The 21,514-nt window shown below is 31.6% G+C and overlaps 1 protein-coding gene across 1 annotated transcript in view; it reads right to left on the minus strand.

Moving 5' to 3' along the window:
• Positions 1 to 639: 639 nt before the first annotated feature.
• Positions 640 to 21,514, minus strand: part of LOC145681814 (hillarin-like) — a 34,673-nt gene continuing 13,798 nt past the window's right edge. The window contains exons 3-6 of the mRNA XM_081753422.1: positions 18,916 to 19,111; positions 15,916 to 16,104; positions 6,777 to 6,986; positions 640 to 876 (exon numbers count right to left, since the gene is read on the minus strand). Of these exons, the coding sequence (XP_081609548.1) occupies positions 640 to 876; positions 6,777 to 6,986; positions 15,916 to 16,104; positions 18,916 to 19,111 (832 nt within the window). The remainder of the gene's footprint in view (positions 877 to 6,776; positions 6,987 to 15,915; positions 16,105 to 18,915; positions 19,112 to 21,514) is intronic.

The raw sequence follows: 21,514 nt of genomic DNA on the forward strand, positions 1-21,514 counted from the left end.
AACCCGTCGTAAGTTTTGATTAAAATATTGAGAATTTTAATTATTGTCTATTAATACTTCTTTGATAAATTCACATCATTAATGTGCATTTTTATTTAGTACCCCTCTCATCGCATCCCCTCCTTGGACTTCCATGTGACATATTTTCTACAAATATATTTCCTGAAGTTAGATTTTTTTTCGTTTGTATTTAAAAATGATTGTATTCTTATGTTGGGAAACAGTATATAAGCCACGAGTAAGTTCTGAATGCTTATTCTATATTCATTTCTTATTAGATGGCGTTATGTGAGTTATAGTATCTTATACTGTGGGTTCGAGGAGCCTCCCCTTTGGACCTACTTGAGACAAAAAAATTCTTGGACTTCTTAGGGCTAAATAATGTCTTAATTTTATTTCCCATAGCTGGCTTTCTTGAATTTATCAGCGATAATCTTCACCTTTTTTTTTTTTTTTTTTTTTTGTTAGCCTGACAAAAAAATCCAGATAACGATATGTTATTGCAAAGTAATGTAATCTGAAGAAAGAAAAAAAAACGTAATAAAGGTTAGCCAAGAAACGACACAGCCGTTATATTTCCGGAAACTATAACCTTCTCATTGAGAAGACATCAAACAATAAACAATATTCCATTTAACCTCATCTTTTGCGCACAGATGTCTTTTTCTTGTTTTTGCCTTCGTCTATCCGTGGATCCACTGACTGTCTACTTAGCTTACAATCCAGAAGAAAGGAAGCAACAAGAGGCAATCGACACTTCCCTTTCACTTTGGGTTTTTTCGTTGCGTAGATTAACAACTTGTAATAACCACATTTTAGAGGTGGGACGACAGCAATTCGTATTTCACTGGGTGATTCGTCTTTCCCCACAATTCCCTGTGGAACAAACACAAAATGAACAGTTAGCTCGCAATAAAACTAATTATTGACTCCAACATAGAATTTTGGAATTTACTATATTTACTTTTTAGTTCATCATATTTCATTGGATATCTATACTGCATCCTTGTGGTTAGTTAAAATGCATATAAACAAATACACTGATTTAGAATTTTTAATTATGATTATACATTTTACCTATGTGACTTATTTCAAGAGCTTGCACTGATACTAAGGTTACAAATTCTTATAAGCACATTTCAGCTTGAACGTATGGGTAATCTTTTTATGTTACGCTATGTTATTTATTTTACTTACATTTGAGGCGTTGTTCTATTATATCAAATGTGGTGTACAGTGAAACCTCTCTAAAGCGGACAGCCGTGGGGAATCAAAAATTGTTCGCTGTAGAGAGGTGTCCGCCTGACAGAGGTTTCAATATTTTCTTACGTAAATTAGTAATCAAGGTGATATGTAATTAGAAAAAAATATTTTTGCATAAATCGTGTACTTAGGAATATTACCAAATGTTACGGTACCTGCATTATCCTCCGCCATCCAATACTCTATGATGCTATAGTTTACACTTACCACTACTTACTACGTTTTCAGTATGTCGCTTTAATTTGTGGGATAATTACAGTTCAGAAGTGTCTTAGAGATTCCAGAGGGACAGTAGCATAACATGTCATCCTAAACGGCGAGCAACTATCAATCATTTTTGTGTCTAAAATAGCTTGGGTGGGAGTGGGATGCAAGCAAAGAACATGAGAGTGTTGATAAACAGAGACGCATCATCTGAGTTGCTGAGCAGACAGTTGAGGAAGCTAAATGTCACATTGCTTCCTTGGTAACACATATATGAATTACTAAAAATGAATTTTTACTATATTTTTTAACTTGTTTCTAGAGAAAGTGTCCGTAATACGGAGGTAAATAATACCTATAAAAGACAGAAAAGACTATCCGTGTCCGTACTAAAGAGTTTCCGCTTTAAAGAGGTTTGCCAATACGTTTTTTTCCTATTGCAATGTTTGGGGATTACAAAATATGTCCGTTACGGGAGGTGTCCGCTAGTAGAGGTTTCACTGTATTATGTTTTTATAGATGTACTAACGTCAATTACCCGCTTCGCTGGGTTAAAATAAGAAAAAAAAAGTAGCAATATGTTCCGTTAATCAGTCATTTTCCACTATTACTGAAACCCTCTCTGATATCGATCATTTTCGATCATTTTATAGGCCTATTTCTCCTCCTCCTGCTCTCCCAAGTTGCAAGGCTGAATTCTCATTTAAACGGCACCAGAAGTGTCACTGTTTATCTCAGCGACCCCGAAAACTATGGATTCGGGCATTTTATATCGATCATTTCATTCGGTCACTAATATCGGTCATTTTTGATCATTTTTATATATCCCCCTCTCCCAAGTTGCACCGTAAGAGGGAAGTGATAAAAACCATCCCAGACCCGAAACCTCATCTACGTTGAAAATTTGATAGACATAAAGATTTATTAAATCACAAACATAGTCACTTATATATATATATATATATATATATATATATATATATATATATATATATATATATATATATACATGTATGTATGTATGTATGTATTTTTCTTCACATTCTATCTTATTAGAAAACATTATTTAATAACTATAGGCATTGAAAATAAGGAGAATATACAAGTTCCGTACGTCGTTAAAGCATGGTACAATTTTAGTATATTTTTTCATGAATTTATTCACTTATTAAAATGGCAAAAAAAAAAAAAAAAGACAATGAAGGTTGACTTTCATGGAAAGATAATTGAGTTTTCTCCTTAAAATCACTCATTTTCAGATTTATTAACTTCTCAAAGCCATCTTGAAATGAACTATTGGAGTTTTAAAAATGTTTAACTCTTTTGCTACTTTATTCAACTAAATTCGAATAACTTTCTGTCCTTTTACACCACACTTAGTTCGTTTTATTCCACAAGGAGACATTTTGTACCTGAAATTTTTATTCAATATTAGGCATCACAATACGAGGAATCGAGAATATTTATGTCATACGTGCTCATTATCGACATTAGCGCATTTTTACGTCTATGCTAGAAATTATCTTAGCAAACATAGGATCTAGCTAGCTAATTCTATTTAAGGAATTAGTTTAAGTAAAATATAGTCATCAACATACCGTCAATTTGATGCAATAAAGAATTTCACACATGAAACACGTGTAATCATACAGTACATGTATGAACACAGTGTATATTCTCGTTGAAATGCATAATAAAGAGGAAAATTTTGGGAATTGTCAAAATAATAAATTAGCAGTAAAAGGCTATCTTAGATGTTTCTTGACCATGCATTTTTAGGATTCTCTTTCGAATAGCAACACAAAATTAAATGAATCATATTTTATGAGTTTGATCATTTTATGATAAAATTTTACACAGTTGTCTCTTTAAACACTGTAACTGAGAAAATAGTTTTGTGACACATAAGGATTGTCTTTCTACTGTATTCAGGATGTATATTTAGGAAAAGTATCAAATACAGACATGTTTCTGTTATCTCTTTTTGTTAAGCAAAAGAGAAGAAACAGGAGAATATTTCTTATTAATTCTTTTTGTAATTTCGTTATAATCATTGCTTAACCTTTGTATATTTTATTTTTTTCAAAAATTGGAAAAACTACATAAGAGCATTCAAGTACCAATACATGGATTATTATTTTATATGAAGTTTAACTAACTGATACTACAAACACTGTCTCTGGAGATTCATTCTCAATCCATATCCAAAAATCTTATTCTTATCCTAATTACAAGGTGCATAAAGGTTAAAAATAAGATGAGTTATATATTATCTGTGTAAAACGCAAGATTTACCATAAACTCGGCTATAAACTACTTAATTTTGTAATCTCATCAATAAACACAAAATTTACTAACTTTTTCTCCCCAAATTATTATAGATGTTTTAAAGAATCATATTAAACGTCGAATTTTCGCTGTCAGTTGTCAGCATTCTTAAGATTTAGGTAAGGAAAGGTATTTAGTGAGTGTAGGATGTTTGGAAATGAAATATTTGAACTCATAAATTAAAACATGTTGGTACTTTACAGAAAAAAAAGAACACCTTGCTTTCGGTTTCATTTATGAATGAAAAACTTAATTTCCATACATAAAAACCCGTCTCAGCCCTAAAATGCATTTTGATGCCAATTGGCATCATAGTGAATCAATAACAATAACAATAATAATGATATTCTTAAAATGTGTATATTAGCGAATAGCGCACGCCGATGCCATGTGGCACCAATGGAGTTAAGCTTTCTACAATACAGTTTTCGTCTAGTGGCATAGGTCGGACAGAGAGTGTAAGAAAGGATATAGAAAGCACAAAACGTGCACTTTTGTTACTTGTAAATTTTATCTTTTTTTTTTTTTTTTATACTCTTAACATTAAAAAAATCTTTCATAGCACATGCTTTCTGCTGATTGACACTAAGCTGTTTACACTAGTGTAATACAACCATGACATCTATCCTGTAACTTGATACCCCAGAAGTAAAAACATAAAAAAAAAAAACATATTATTTGATATTAATTACATTTATCTACGTAATGCATAAAGAAAGAAAGAAGAAAATAATTTCAACACGAACCTAAGTCTTGAAAATGCTGACTTGTTTTTAGTTTAACGTCCCACGTTTATGCACTGAGACTAAGGAGATGGTGATGATTATAATGAATGAAGTGAAGAAAGTGGAAACGGGATAACTCCGAGAAAACCCACGCACACAGTGTTTGTCCACCACAAAGGCTAACTTGGCGTGATTTGAGATCGAAGCATAGACTCCATGCACCAAAGATAAGCATTCTACCACTCAACCACACAGCGGAATATGATTTTTAAAACATCTATAAAATTTGGAGGAACAAAGTGAGTACTTTTTGAGTTTTTTTTATTACTTCATTGCACTTATTCAATTTTCTGTTATTTATTATTATATATGTATTTTAAGAAATTACGATGAAGATAGGAATAGAAAATTTATCTAATATAAAAAAAACAAAGGAAAGAAGAAAAATAGAAAACTTCGTACTCACCGCAAAAGTTCCAAAAATTAAGTAATATTTTCGAAGAACACGGTCTTCATCTTTAAAATACTCATGTCTGAAAGGTTTTTATAAAGATAAAAGCACATGCAAAGCCTTTTTCAGCCGTGAGTAAGCTGAAGATAAGGATCATGTTCTTGAAAATACTGCTTAATTTTTGGAACTTTTGCAATCAATATTAAGCTTTCTATTTTATTTTTACTTCATATATGTTGCAGCAATTTGTAGCTGTATAGAAAATTTATTTCTTTAGCGTTTGGTGAAATCAGTTTGGATTTGCATTCCTGCGCATGGCAAACTTAAAATTTACAAGTTTTTTTTTTAAATGTTGGATTAGGTAAATGATATACTCCCCTAGCTAGAAAACACAAATCATGCATTAGAAGTAATTGAGATTTTCTACTTATATCAGAGTGGTTTATCCAAATAATGCTTTCTATGTATTTTGAACAAGTATATAGTGAGTTGAGAGGTAAAACTAGGTACGGCAGGAATTTTGATACGATTTTTTTTTTAAAGAGAAAGAGAAAGACAAAAACAGAGACTAACAAACATTGCATCACAAGTAATTACGATATGTATATCACAACGAAAAGAGAAATGGTACCAGATGCTGAGACTGGAAGGAAATATTAAGTAGATAACTATAGCAGGGTCAACAATAGATGGTCTCTGACGCTTCTTACTACATGCATTGGGACAATGCAGCTCCTACTTTGGTATTAGTCTTACCAACCACAGTCACTCTGTCTTACACCATTAATTGAATTGCCATTATAGATACACCGAAACAAGCCTTGACACGTGAGTAGTAGCAACGTCACTGCGAGCTGTCAGAGATCTTCTCTTGCTGGCTCCCCTATAGCTCAGGTTATAGACATTTGGAAATGTACGAACTTGGAAATTAATACAATTTCAAGCTGATATTGGATCAAATTACAGTAACATTGACTTCATTTTTGATCATGATAAATGACTACGTAAATGAATGTGAAAGAAAATATAGAAGTACATTTACATATGTGTTTTCTTTTTCTGGATTTATTCTTTCGCTTTTACCTATTAAAGTTTAAAAATGATATGTTAACATACTTATTTAGAAAGCAATTCTTTAAAAAGCTGTATTTCAACTGTATAAGTTGAAATACTTTCGTACTAATACTAATACTTAAAACAAAAAAATCATCCATAAAATTATTCAACTATGTTTTCTTTATATATACTGAAAATGCAAAAGTAATAAAACAGCCGTATCTCATTCTCCGTATGTAAGTACATGTAATTTCTTCAGTATTTTGGTTCAAAATTGTTAGCTTTATCACTAAAATAAGATAAGATTGTAGGAGAGAAGTAGAATATTCATAATTTCACTATGTAATTTTAAAATCTTTATGGTTCACTTCTTCCCTAAAACGTTTAAAAAATTTTATTCTATATTTATGATCAAGGCTGATGATTTTCCGCGGAAATATTGAATAAATTACATTTGCTCATATACAGAGGATATACATTGTAAAGTAATATTCTTAAACTTAAATATTTCAAACTCTTCTATATACGATACTTCAGCCAGTGAAGTAGACTTTAACATGAAGTAGTAAATTATTAAGATAGACTATAGTTTTCTTATCATTACATTCCTTTATTTTCATTATTAATTTCTCAGTTTTATCAAACCATTTACTCTCCAACCACTTTAGATTCACTGAATAAAGTACAAAATTCTAAAATGACATGCTTGTTTTGGGAATAAATATCACATATACAAGTAATGAACATACCTTTGTATCCATTTCATGTCCTTCTGCGTCAAAAAGCTGAATTAACGTTAACATCTCGTACTTCTTCTCAAAGATGATTATTCTCTTCCCGCCCCAAAGAACAATCATGGCTGGAGTGTGATTGGTGTGTGTAAGCTCCATGTTGAAAAAGTTCTGAGTTAAACCCCAGGGAACATCATTGAATGGCCACGGTTGCAGGTACTTTCTTACCTATAATTTACAAAGAAATTTTAATTATATTATGAGCAGGAACGAGACTGTAAAAGATACACTTTTTTAAAGTGATATTATTAATTGAGCGGCTCAGAGGAAGACAATGATAAGCGCTATTTCCTAACTTTCGGGTAACCTCAAAAAGAATGTTCAACATTTACATGCAATGCAATGAAATGACACATACGAAACAAGTTTCCCTTGCTGTGTGCAGGTAGAGTTCCGAACTTAAACTACCTGCTTCTATGATCCGACCCCAAACCATTCTACCTAAAACTCAATTTCGCAGGAAGTAGCGCTTACCATTATCATCCTCTGAGCCACTCAATTGTGGCATATGCTATAACTAATATGCTCAACTTTAGCCTATGTAACAGCAGCTTCGATTCATAATAAAGCTCAAGAGTTTTTACAGCATCGTTATGGCGAGAAAAAAAAATGACCAATTTCTATTGACGCAATAAATAGAGCAACTTTATAAATTAACAGAAAAATCTTATAAAGAACTAGCATAATGATCTCGGTGTCCTCTTTGACTCGAAACTCACGTTCTCTGACCACATCCCCTCAATAATTAAGAAATTAATGTGTATGTTGGGGCTTCTTTACCGATTTCCTTAATTACGCGCTGTGGCATCATTAGCAACATTCTATAAAACACTATAATAGCCCCTCAGGATCGAATACTGCTCTTCCATATGGGCCACGGCCACACCTACACATCCCTCTAAACTTGATTATATTCTCAATTTCTTTATTGCTATAGTATGCTTTCGTGTTTCTACACTTTAGATATTACCTAAAGAGGAACTCTTGTGACATCTTAATATCCAAACCCCGGAAGTACGCAGAAATAACTCTGATCTGAAATTTCTTCATAAGATAATTAATAGAGACTTAAGACCGGAAACTCTACTTCAAGATCTATCTTTTACATGTCCCTGCAAATCCCGGAATACCCTACCTATTCCATCTTGTCCGCCCCAGGTTGGCAATTATACAGAGGTCCCTTTTTCACAGCATACCGAACTATTATAATCATCTAACAACTGATATGGATACGTTTTCGAGCTACTCAGTGTTTGACAGAGTAAAGAAACACGTTTGGCCAAATAAAATTACTTTTACACTCGTTGTTGAAACTGCTGTTGTTATTGTGATGATATTTAATTTCTGTTTCTTAACATTTCCTTGCATAAAATGTCAAAATTATGTTCTATCTGGGAATTTGTTCAATAAATAAATAAATCAACAAAAACAATTTGGATATCCCGATATGACGGACCTTTTAATGAAAATTGTCAGATTTTTTAAACATTTGTAGGTTTTCTGCTCTTAATATACATATTTTTCTCGTATTTTTTTTCTTTTGTTATATTTCGTTTCGGTTTGGAACTTGTATTTTAAAAAAACAAAAGAAGGGAAAACAAATTATTACAAAATAGATTTATTTATATTTTTTTATTCCGAGATAACAAGACGAGATTATCCATCCTTCTTTTCAAGTGAACATTTAATTTTTTCTAACAGTAGAAAATTTAAAAATTTGTACAAACTTGATAAAGGTTGTTGAATTCCCTGTTTCTAGAAACCTCGCTAATAAAACCTTCATGCTAGTTCACAGGAGAGCATATTATGCATTATTATTATTATGAAAATTCTTATTAATAATTTATAACTACGAAAACTATCCACCACCTTCAGCTACATACACTGAAACATACTTCATTAAAAAAAAAAAAAAGAAAAGAAAGAAAAAAAAGAAAAAAACTCTGGTTTGCGTGTAGATCATCACAAACACATTAATACAAGAAAGGTAAGTATTTGTTTGAGTGAAGCTCGAGATCCACTTTCTCCATCAATTTATTCCAGACGCCACCTACAATTTAACATAGGATCTGATTCAAAAATCGAACCTTCTATCACTTTTATCATCAAAAGCAAAAGCCGATACTATGCATAAAGGAAATACACGTAGGTGTTCTGACCACTCTAAGAGAACTTCGTAGTGGGGAAAAAAATTACCGGAAAGAAAAGACAGATGCAGTTATAGAAAAAAAAATGAATAATAATAATAATATACTTATAGCAGGTTTCAGGTATAGTCCTAGACATAAGATTTTTATTATAACTAGAGATATCAAATTTTATCAATAAAAATTATATTTATAAAATTCATATGAACTTCTGCTTCTATCGTTGCGAAGTTTTACTTTCTTCAGTTCCCTACTTCCTGTTTGTGTTCGCCTCGCCCGATGATTAAAATAACGATATGAGAAATAACAGTGCAACATTTTATAGGACATAAATATTCTTTCTAGTAATCTTATAAATGAATTTATAACAAAATTAATTAAATATGCAATATTAAGAAAAGAAAAAGTGAATAGAAGCCAGAAGAATTATAGGTCCTGCGAGTCATAAACGAGAAACAGGGAACGAAGATCTGAAAACCGATATTGTATCTCCTAAATCAGGAGTCTGTTCTCTTCAGTTATTATTAACGCTTTCGTTTGAATTCTCAAATCATCAACTAATAAGATTTATAAAGGATTGAGTATTCCATTTCTCATAATAATGATGAAATGATGAAATAATTATCAAGGAAATGTGCTCTGGGAACATTTATAAGTTACTCCAATGGCCAGAGGATTACGCGAGCTCCTCCGTGGCTAAGCGGTTAGCGTACGCGCCTTTCGCGTGGGAGACCCGGGTTCGATTCCCGGCGGGAGCTCATGTGGTTCGGATTCCACGTTAATCAGTAGGTCCACGTCTCATATAGCTTCGCTGCTGAACGGGACGTAAAAACTCAAAATCAATCAATCAATCAGAGGATTACGCGTTTACGTAGTAAAGGTGGGTACGCTTGAAATGAAGGTATTAAATCCCATTATTGGAAATGATTGGGATCAAGTCTCGACCATAGTTGTCGTGAGAATATTTATTGTTTAGATTGATTGATCTTTTGTTGCCCATTAAGGCAATCTGTTATCCATATTAAGCAACTATCACCTTTAAAACTTAGTAATAATCTCTAAGATAATAAATATTTTCATAGAAATTAATTGATTTATTAAAGTTTAATAATATATCTTTGAGAGGGATCTATTGCTTAAAAAAAAGGGTCTGACACGTTACTCGCAAGTGTTCCTACTAGGATTCGAGTCTGGGACTACGTGCATTGAAAGAATCCGGATTAACCACTTGATCACGAAGGGGAATTTTAAAATAGAAATTATGGAGCAGGAAAGTCATGATTAAGATCTACGATACAAGAGGAGAAGCATTCTAAACTTTTATAATCCTGTAAAGAAAAAACAAAATATAACTCGTATTATACTTATTTTAAGACAGAATTGCACAATTGACTCTTTGACTCTGATATCATAATTAAGTCAAGCAAAGTAACAGTGATACAACATTTATTTTTGAAAAACGTATTATGTTTTCTAGTGTGTTTTATACATACATACATACATATATATATATATATATATATATATATATATATATATATATATATACATATATATAGAGAGGATGTTAGGGTGTTTCAAAACAACACCGACAACGTTTGGGAAATGATTCCTGACACCAAGACAAGACAAAAAGTATAAACCAACCAAGGTGCACAAATGCTTCCTTTCGGAGTTATAGGTTGCCGAAAATATGAAAAAATGAACTTTAAAGGTCCATATATCCAAAACTATAGGACCTATCGCAGTCGGATCAAGACTTCCCTTAGGAACTAATATGTGTGCTATCCAAAAGTACATGTTTCAGAACCCTGCGACACCTCCGCAACAATTTTTATAGAGTTGGTGAGTACTTGAAATTATATGCCCATAACCTAACTCCTTCTATAAACATTGTTACGTGAGTACCTTAGGTTTCTGAAACATGGAATATATATGGTGTGAACACTGAATGTCATACTATTTACTTATTTATTTATTTTATTTAAAAATACAGCAGGCTTTTAGGGCCCAATCACAGTATTCTGTATAGTACTCGTATTCTAAAGTGGTGCAACAGTTCAGCTCGCAAATCATTTGCAGACATACTATAGATACCTAAACTTTTATTTACCTTATTGTACCTGTTATAAGAAGCACATATTCGCCACATAGGATACTTTATTAGTACATTCGTCCTAACTTTCTGACAGAAAAAAAAAATCCGTGTTTGCTAGCCTCATTCTTAAGGTAGGAACCTAAAGTTTAATCTTATTCGTTAGTTCCGAACAGTCTATCTCGTTGTTAATGATTTTGAATAAAAATAACACATCTATAATGTTTCTTCCTTGTTCAAGGGTTTCAAAACTAAAATTTGCTACCAGGATAGCAATTGAATCAAATTTCGGGTAGTGACCTGTCTGTTTGTAAGTGAGATACCTTAAGAATTTAGTATGTATCGTTTCTGTTTTGTATAGGTAACATGATTCCTGTTCCATATTTGGCTGGCATATTCTAGTTTCGACCGCACGAAAGATGTGTAAAATGTCTTGAACACATGCATTGTATTGAAGTCTCTACCTATTCTTACTACCAAGCTTAACCCCTTACCGCATGCCATGCCATATATGGCAGATACCCTTTTTTAATTTTTTTTTTTTTTTTTTTTTTGGTGATTTATCAAAGGCGTCAAATGACTATTTTGTCTACTGTGTGAGATATTGACGTGTATGAATAAGAGATTTTGGTGTCATCTGGTATGTTCTTTATGAGTTGTAAGTGTGTCATATATGGCACTTACTTATTTATCGTCGGAAATAAGTGAAAAATCTAAAATTCAAGTTTTAATTTATTTTTCAAGTTCCCATATGAGGATTTCCAATACTGATTATTATTTTTTCGCTAAAAGAAAAAATCATGCAGAAAGGGGTTAAGTTTCTGTATGCTTCATTATTATATTTCTTATATGAGTTTTAAATGACAAGCAGCTATCGTAGGTTACACCCAGATCTTTGCATATATTTATCTTAAATAATGTACTCCTATAGCCCAAAAATTTTTTTCTTTCTTAAATTTGCTATTATAAAGGACTAAAATATTACTTGTTGTACTAAAGAAATTATGCACATTGTTTGTAAATCATGCAGAAATATAAACAAGGCAACTAGTCTATACTGATATCGTATTTGCTCAAATGCATACATTAGTCAAAACATTTAACGATCGTAATTTTCACATGTATGAGCAATATCTCGAATCAGGCATTTTTTCGGTGTTTAAAAGTGGCGGAAGTAATTCCCTTCTTCAAGGAAGGTAATCGTTACAATATTAAGAATTATCGCCCTATATATGCTTTGTGCTATCTCTGTTAAAAAAAAAAAGACGGTAACGTTAAATTGACCAAAGAAATACTTACATACCAATAATTAATTATTACTATCACAACATGTATTGTAAGAGGCAAATGTACTTATTCTGCAGTTTTTGAAGTCTTTAATATGGTCTTGCACACAATAAATAACACAGAAGAGGCCACTGGACTCTTTGTTGATCTTACTAAGACATTTGATACTATAAATCATGATCTCTTACTTAGAAAATTATGTTCATATGGTATAAGAGGAACTGCCAATAAGAGGATTGAATCTTACTTGAAAAATAGATATCAAGTTGTCCACATTAAGAAAGAAATTAATGCAAAAATTCGAAGTTTTATTTCATTTAAAGGTAAAGTTCTAACTGATGTACTACAAGGATCAGTGCTTGATCCACTACTCTTTCTCATATATATATATATATATATATATATATATATATATATATATATATATATACCGGGTGGTGAGAAACTATTTGAACAAACTTCGGAAGCTGATTTCTGACACAGAAATAAGCAAAAAGTCATCTGGAAAAATGTATGCTTCAAACCTCCTCAAGATGAGCGTGAGGGATTCTCCAAAGGTACGTAGAGAATACCTGCCAGGTCATAGAGGATCCCTACGTTCCTTTGGGAAATGTCTCACACATCTTGCGGAGGTTTGAAACATACATTTTTCAATCGAGCAGGTATGACTTCGAGGGTCATATTCTAAAACGCACTCTCTACGTATCGTTGTTTTAGAATTACAGCCCTCTGAAGTTCATTTTCCCACGCTATCGGCACCTTATATCGCCGAAATTATCCCTCACCGACCAAGTTCCAGAGGACTTTTTTGTTTCTTTTGGTGTCAGCAATCAGCTTCCGAAGTTCGTTCAATAGTTTCTTACCACCCTATATATATATATATATATATATATATATATATATATATATATATATATATATATATATATATATATATATATATATATATATATATATTAATGATTTAAATACAGGTGCTTGCAGCTAGCTGATATTGACTTCATGTTCTTGAAAGCACTCTGCTGTTGCCATGTCACGCCAATAAGCAAAAGCCATAAAGCTGTAATTGATTGGGAAAGTTCAAAGTTAGTGATAAATTGCAACACAGGATTAATTCCACGTGCTTTCAAGTCAGCGAGAATAAACAAGTTGGTTAGATCAGGGCGGGAGTAACAGCGGCGAAAGTATAGTTCTCAATAAAGATAAAACTACTTTGCTAAATGTTTATTCTCTTGTTCAAAATCAACATCTTTCTCAAACAAAAATAAAATAAAATAAAATAAAAATACTCTGAGCTTTTAGTTCAACTAAATTTCTTGGTATGAATGTAATTGAAATTTGTATTTTTTTTAATTTAACAAAAAATTAAGTAATGTTTCTTTTGGTCTTCGTTTACTAAGAGATAATACTACAACGCAAGTCTCACGTTCAATCTATTATGAAAAATTCCAGTCATTATGTTACAGTATTATTTTCTGTGGTCACACCAGTGTATATATCAGTACGTTTTGGTCGCAGAAAAAGGCACTAAAGGTTACGTTTCAATTCCCGCCAAAGACTTCTTGCAAAGACAAGAAAGTAAAAACTCTTCTATGTATATATTTATATAAAATTATTTTGTTTGAGTAATAAACACTTATTTATGGAAAACAGTAACGTACATAAGTGCAGTACTCTACATGTCAAAAATTTACATGTTATTTCGCGAAATTACTCGTTTTTTTTTCTTTGAGAAAAGTGTATATATAAACTGTACGAGAGTTTACAATAAGTTACTTGAGTCTGTAAACCAAATAAGACATATTCTCTTCAAATATTGTAACTTTTTTTTTTTTTTTTTTTTTTTTTGTAAATAAATGTTTTTATCATTTTACTTACAGATTCTTTTAATTCTTGAATTTTCTTTAAACTTCCAAGCTTTCGACTCTCCCCTGAAGTCTTGGTTGTAAAGGTTAAAAACAAGAAAGAAAATAAATAAAAACATCAAGGAATAAAAATGGAACGGACTTACCAAGAGAAGAGCTGTGTTGTGCGGAAACACGTTGTCAAGTACCAACGTTGACAACGCGTAGGCAATGTGTTTCTGTACAAGACTTCAGGGGAGAGTCGAAGCTTGAAAGTTTAAAAAAAAATTCAGGAACTACAAGAATCTGCGAGTAGAATGATAGAATTCCTGAGCATGGTTTCTCATTCCCTAAATGTTATTAGACATTGCAAAACCACACTCAGGAATTGTAACTATCATTCTACATACAGGTTTCTGTAATTCCTGAATCTTTAAATTTTTCAAGCTTTCGACTCTCTCCGAGGGTCTTGGTCACGGAAGTTAAAACAGGAAGAAAAAGAACAGAAACATCAAGGAATAAAAAGGAATGGACTTACCAAGGGGAAGAGCTGTGTGGAAAACACGTTGTCAAGAGCGTCAGCGAGTATCACAAAAGTTTCACAGCATTGGCATGATAATAAAAATAACATGAGTTAGCAACTTTCTAATAGAAAGGGAAAAGACGCACAAACTGACTCCGCCATATGTTAGATAGCTTTAATAACATCTGCAGATCGCTCACGCACTTGACAACATGTTTCCACACAGCTCTTTTTCTTGGTAGGTCCATTTCTTTTTATTCCTTGATGTTTCTGTTCTTTTAATTCCTGTTTTTAACCTCTGTATCCAAGACTCCAGGGGAATTACAGAAACCTGTAAGTAAAATAAATGTTATTGCTTTGTTAATGAGTTTTATGAGAACAATTTATAATTTTCCTTCTGTACTAATTATGTTCTGGATGTATTGTGTGTGTGTGTGTTTGTGTATAAAATGTTATTTTATTTTATTAAGTATTTCTGTATTTTTGGTTTGTTCAAACATTTATATTATATTATATATTATATTGTAGTTATTGACAACTGTATGCGTGCTCAAAAATAAATCTTAATTGCATGCACAACAGACTAATAAATAAATATCAGTTAATAGAATATATGGATGAATAATTAAATGAAAATAAAATTTAATGGAAACAAATAGTTATTATTACTAATGTGTTTTACAGTTTCTACAACTTACCATTGCTTTCATGAGACATTAAAAGTGTGTGTGCCTAATTCAAAGTTGAAATTTAAAAAAAGTGAAAGTTTAAACCTAATAAAAAGTTAAGGTCTGCACCTAATTCATATTTTAGAACCGTAAAAATGAAAGGAAGAATTTTGTTACTTGTTAGAAGTGTCCTCCTTTCATTTTCTGAAACCCATATAAACTGAAGTCGTAGATAGCATTTTTATAATGTGTCTGATAAAGGCAAACTTATATTGCCGAAACTGTAACATAGGTTATTAATAATCATAATGTGTCTGATAAAGGCAAACTTATATTGCCGAAACTGTAACATAGGTTATTAATAATCATAACGTGTCTGATAAAACAAGCTCATATTGCCGAAACTGTAATGTAGGTTATTAATAATAAGTGTTCGATTTGATTAGATTTTATTTCTATTTAAGTTATTCGTAGTTCGAAAACTAGAATAAGCTGCATTGATATACAGTATCATATTCTTAAATTTGTTGTACCTTTTGGGTTTCAATGAGAAATGTTACTACGTGATCCAAATTCGAGTCCTCCAAAATGTCGATCTCTGGCTTTGCGTAGATCTTGAGGAAGAACTGATCCTCTGAGGGAGGGGCAATCAGGAAACTTACTACGAGGCGACTTTCTCTCATTTGACAGAAGACATACTGATTTTGGCAATCGTTTTCAACCTAAAATGAAAGTACACTCAAGTTAGTCACAATTTCTTTTAGGTTTAATATCATAAAGTTACAAAAGAAAACTTCTAGAATGATCTTCGCGGTAAACGAATAAAGATAAATTAAGAATAAAAATTTTTCACGCTCTAGAAATAAAGACACCCGTGTGCGCAAGAGTAGAATAAGAAATACGTGAAATTACTGATTGTAAATTGGATATACGAGTATTACTTTTATAAAATAGCCAATATCTATCTATCTATCTATCTATCTATCTATCTATCTATCTATCTATCTATCTATCTATCTATCTATCTATCTATCTATATATATATATATATATATATATATATATATATATATATATATATATATATATATATATAACTAATTTTGCATATAGAGCAGTTAATATATATTTCTTCGGGTTTTGTTTACCATTTTCTGAGGATATTGTTTATATTTAATGACTGAAGGTTAGTTTTTAAGAAGATACATATACTGGAAGTTTAAAAATTTACAATAGGAAATAAGTGCTTAAAATGGCTTGACAAGTTCTGAGTGAAAGAACACAGGCCACGTTCTTTCTGCATTCAAGTGGGAGTAATTGAAGAAAACCATAATCATAACAATTTCTACTCTGGTAATAATAATAATAATAATAATAATAATAATAATAATAATAATAATAATAATAATAATAATAATAATAATAAAAGATTACAGGGAAACAACTTCTAAAGTGGTTATGTAATGAGTCAAACCTTATAAGAAGAATTGGTGCTGAAGAAGGTTACAGCGATAACCGACCTTCACTAACATAGAGAAAGTTGATACAGGTTTGAGGTAGGTTAAACAACCGATTGTGTATTTTACAATATGTCCTACAGCATTCATTACTTGCATTCGGTTTCAATAATTCTTTATTATCGTCCTCAGTGCTCAACTTACTTTGCTACAAAAATTTCATTTTGAAATATTTTGTTACTTGTAGATTGAAGATGACTGAATACAAAGGAAGAAACTTTTTTTATTATTCTGGAGTTTATGAGTTGTATAAAACTTGTTTTTTTAAAACTTTAAATTTTTTGAACAAAATTGATCACTAGTGCATTTACCTAGGTAATACTAAAATTGAATGAAAAACATTCAATCCTCAATGGCACTTGTACACGGAGTGTTTACTGAAGTCTAAGACATAAAAAAATTGTGAAAATAACTTATTGTTTTCTTCATGTTCGTCTCTAGTATGTAACCATTGAGGAGGATCCGTAGAACACAGAATGCTTTTAGACCCTTATGAAAGTAACGTCAAAATTATTAGATAGATGGGAAGTACCTTGTTCAGTTTCCATCGGAGCTAGCGGGATCAGTTTCTACCTCCACCAGTACAATTAATCATAGTTTTCTCCCATCACTAGTAGATCACTTGCTACGTACGCATTTAGAAGTTTTCATACACTATGATCCTTAGGAAGTTTCGTCTTGATGTAGGAATTATACTATTAAAACCCTCATTTCAATTAATTTCATATTTCTATACCTTCCTTGTTTTCCTTCCATTATATATTCCAGAACGTAACTCAGAGTACAATTTTTTTTTTCCCCAATAGTGTCCTAACATCTTTTCAATTAGTTGACATTATATACTCTCACCCCTATTATTTCTAATGCCTTTAATTGGTTAATCTTTTCAATCTGCTAAGTTTCTCGATTTTCGTCTATACACAATCTTTTGTTGTCTTTTTGAAATGTCTTTGTTTCTTCTTTGTACAATTCTCAAACAGAACACATATTTTCTGGTTTCAAATACACATCATGTGAATTTATAACTTTATGTAATGACGGTCATATTCTTTTTATCTATCCTTTCTATTCAAGTAACAAATATGTTTCCCGTAGACACTGTTATTGTCCAGCTTTCTGCGAAATGTTTTGGAATGTAAATATAGATCTTGCTATTTCGATAACAGTATGTTTTTTTCGGTTTTCTTTTGCTGCTAAACCAATTTGCTCTGGACTAAACGGTGCTGAAATAGCTTATGTAATTCCCCTTTTATTCCGCATTTGGTACACTTCTTTACAGTGAAATTCTTTACCACCATCACATCTGAACATTTTTCATAACGTCAATTACATAACTACAAAATCATTCAACAATAATAAATAATAAGAACTGGGAAAAAAATATTAATTAAACTGTAATTTTTAACAACACGTAATGGAGCATTACAGATAATAACAAATAAAAGAATGAGCCTAAAGAGTGGATTTATTCACATATTTTCATCATTATCTCCACCATTAGTTGCTATACACATAAGAGCGACTTTTCTTTTGATCTGGGTATTTTATGTTTATCATTTTGATATTGTAAGTATTTGTATGATTCATTATATGAAAATTTTTTCACATTTTCGTTGAGCAGTTGCTTCAATATAATAATACACTTTGATTTTTGAAAACAACTCAATTATATTATGATGCAAAATTCGTAATCCATAGAACACTATAAATTCCATTCTACACAGTAAGCATAACTACACTTTACGAATTTTGTGTTGGTGAAAATTTTAAAATATAATTCTTTGCCATCCTAATAATTTTAAAATATAATATATTACCTATTGAACGTTTACGTTTGAGATTTGTATCATGATATTCAGTAGTATCAGCTTTGTGGAAGAAATTTCATGGTACATTTACATCTGATTTGGAGACATATCGTAAGACGGATGTCCGAAGTATTTACGCTTAATAGTAGACAGAAATATTGTGAAACAAATCTCAGATGTAAACGTATAATAGTTTTAGATTACCTACCGCATCTGTTCTATAAAATTTATATTTATATCTCACGGGCTCCGGAGCATCTATCTGGATCTCAACTTGCTCTCTTACTATTAGAGGACACTCAGATCGTCGTCCCAACCTCAATCCGTACTCGAAGAAGAAAGAAGTGACTTTCGGCAAGGCATTGAATTGGTCGAGAGATATTGGACGTGGAAGAAGCTGCCATCTAGTAAGTAAACAATAAAAGGAAATGTATTAAAAATGTATTTTCTCAAAATTTCAAGTCTTAGTAAAAATAAAATATGTTTTTCAGCAAAATGTATTTATTAATAAGTCACATACTTCGAAGAAGATGCTTGTTTATTTAGTTAATGTACGATGATTGAATTCTGTTGATTAGGTAATGCGCCGCTATTATCTAGCTGTCCCGAAGCGCATTACATAAAATTCATTTGGTGATGGGGTGTCTTGTGATATTAAGATTAAAATTTAAAGAATAACTTTTTCGAATCGAATTTAAAAGTTAGTTAGCAATTCAATTTTATAAATAGTTTACACAGTATGGATTTGAGTTTTATAACTACCAATTCAGCTTAAAAATATGAAGATGTAATTAGTAAAAACCTCGGATCGTTCGTCAAAAGCTAAACCATCTGTAAAATCATGTATGTATTTATATTTAATGCCTAGAAATATAAAATCAGTTCAAGCTGTTGCAAATATATTGTTATTTGTTCACAGATGATGTGCAGCTTTATAGAAAACAGAACGAAAGATAATTAATAATTTTGATTATGTTTATAAATATAGTGAGAATATTAATTCTAATTTTGAATACAGCCGCTATAAACTTGAAAAGGAGATGAAAATGCTTTTAATGATATGATGAACTATAAGAATTATATATATGTTTACAAGGAAGATAATAATATGATAATATATAATGAATATATTAAGATAATATGTAATTTGGAAGAAGGGCTGTTGAAAAGTTTAGAATTGACTCCTATTAAAGTATAATCTAATATTCATATGTTCTTCAATGCTGCATAGTCTAGTTGACATTTAAACGATGTTTTCTGCACAGCTTGAGTTTTAATGGGCACTTTTACGCATGGCTAATGGAAAGAGATCTTACGTTCTTCATTGTGGGAGTTCCTTCATTTGCGCACCGAACCTCCAAATTTTATATAATGGAACATGTACCTGTGTGTGTGACAAGGTGCATTTCAATTATATATATATATATATATATATATATATATATATATATATATATATATATATATATATATATATATATATATATATATATATATATATATATATATATATATATCGGGTATCCTCGGCGTTAATGCTGACTTTCTAGATCCTGGCCGCTACTTCTTTCTTTCAACTAGCTTCTTGATTATTCTTAACGCTGGGTGGACGCCGCAATACCAACGCCATGGGGTGAGTATGAACGGTGACCAGATCCGATACAACTTGACTCGCTGATCTCATGAGAAGCAGTATCTCAGTCCGGCTAGGCCGTTGGCATATAAGGATAATAGAAGTCCAGAAATTAGGTACAGAGGAATGATGAAAAGCATCAATATATGACAAAAATAAAGAAGTAATTTATAAAAAGACATTGCTTCAGTGGAAGGTATGTTTTATTAGTTTACGTTGGGTAGTCAATAAGTTCTCGGAATGTAGTTTTGGTATTTGTGATGCAATCATAATGAATCTTGTACAATTCAGTTCTTAGGTTGCCTAATTAAGAATTTGCTAATTATAAACAGGTCATAACAAGTAGTGTACGAGTAGTGTAGTTGAACAGAGGAGTGTGTGTGGAGGTTAGTTGGCGTAATGTCACAGTTCAACCAACGCGTAAACATCAAGTTCATATGCAAATTGAGGAAATCTGCTTCAGAGACTTTGATAGCCTTAACAATAGTTTACGGTGACAATGCCTTAAGTAAAAATGGGCCTCAAAGGTACCCGTTTCGCCACCGTAGAAGACATCAAAACCAACACGACAGCTGAATTTCGGAAGATACCAAAAGAGGATTTTGGTCGATGTTTCCAGCAATGGCAGGAACGGTAGAGCAAGTATGTGTTTTCCGAAGGTGCCTACTTTGAAGGCGATTAAATAATTGTACTTATATTGTGGTAATAAAGAGCTACAACAGAATTCTGGGAACATTTTGATTGTTCCTCATATACTAGTGTTAACACATTGTTGCTCGGACAAAACTTATCATGAATATGTTTGTAAAAGTAAAACAATTTTTTTAGAAAGGATAGCGTTAATGATTAAATTTGCGTTCTTGCATTGTCCTTACCTATTTTACTCACTACATAAATCAATGGATACGAACAGAGACTCGTCAAGAAATCGTTACCAGGGCATCGAAAGAGAAGAAAAACACAGGCTCATAAAGCATAAAGCAGACTACAAAGCATAAAGTTTCTTTCTAAATTTTCGAACCTATTGTAAATTATGACGAACAACTTTCCAAAAAGACAGAGGTACCCCATAAACTTTGTATTATGTCTTTAATGTTGACTCCTGAGTAAGGGAATTTTGAAAAGGAAAAAAGTGAAAGAAAAATAAGAAAAAAACATAAGATCGTTCCCAAGT

Source organism: Thermobia domestica, chromosome 3, assembly GCF_964235325.1.
Source record: "Thermobia domestica chromosome 3, izTheDome1.hap1.1, whole genome shotgun sequence".
NCBI classification, from domain to species: domain Eukaryota; kingdom Metazoa; phylum Arthropoda; class Insecta; order Zygentoma; family Lepismatidae; genus Thermobia; species Thermobia domestica.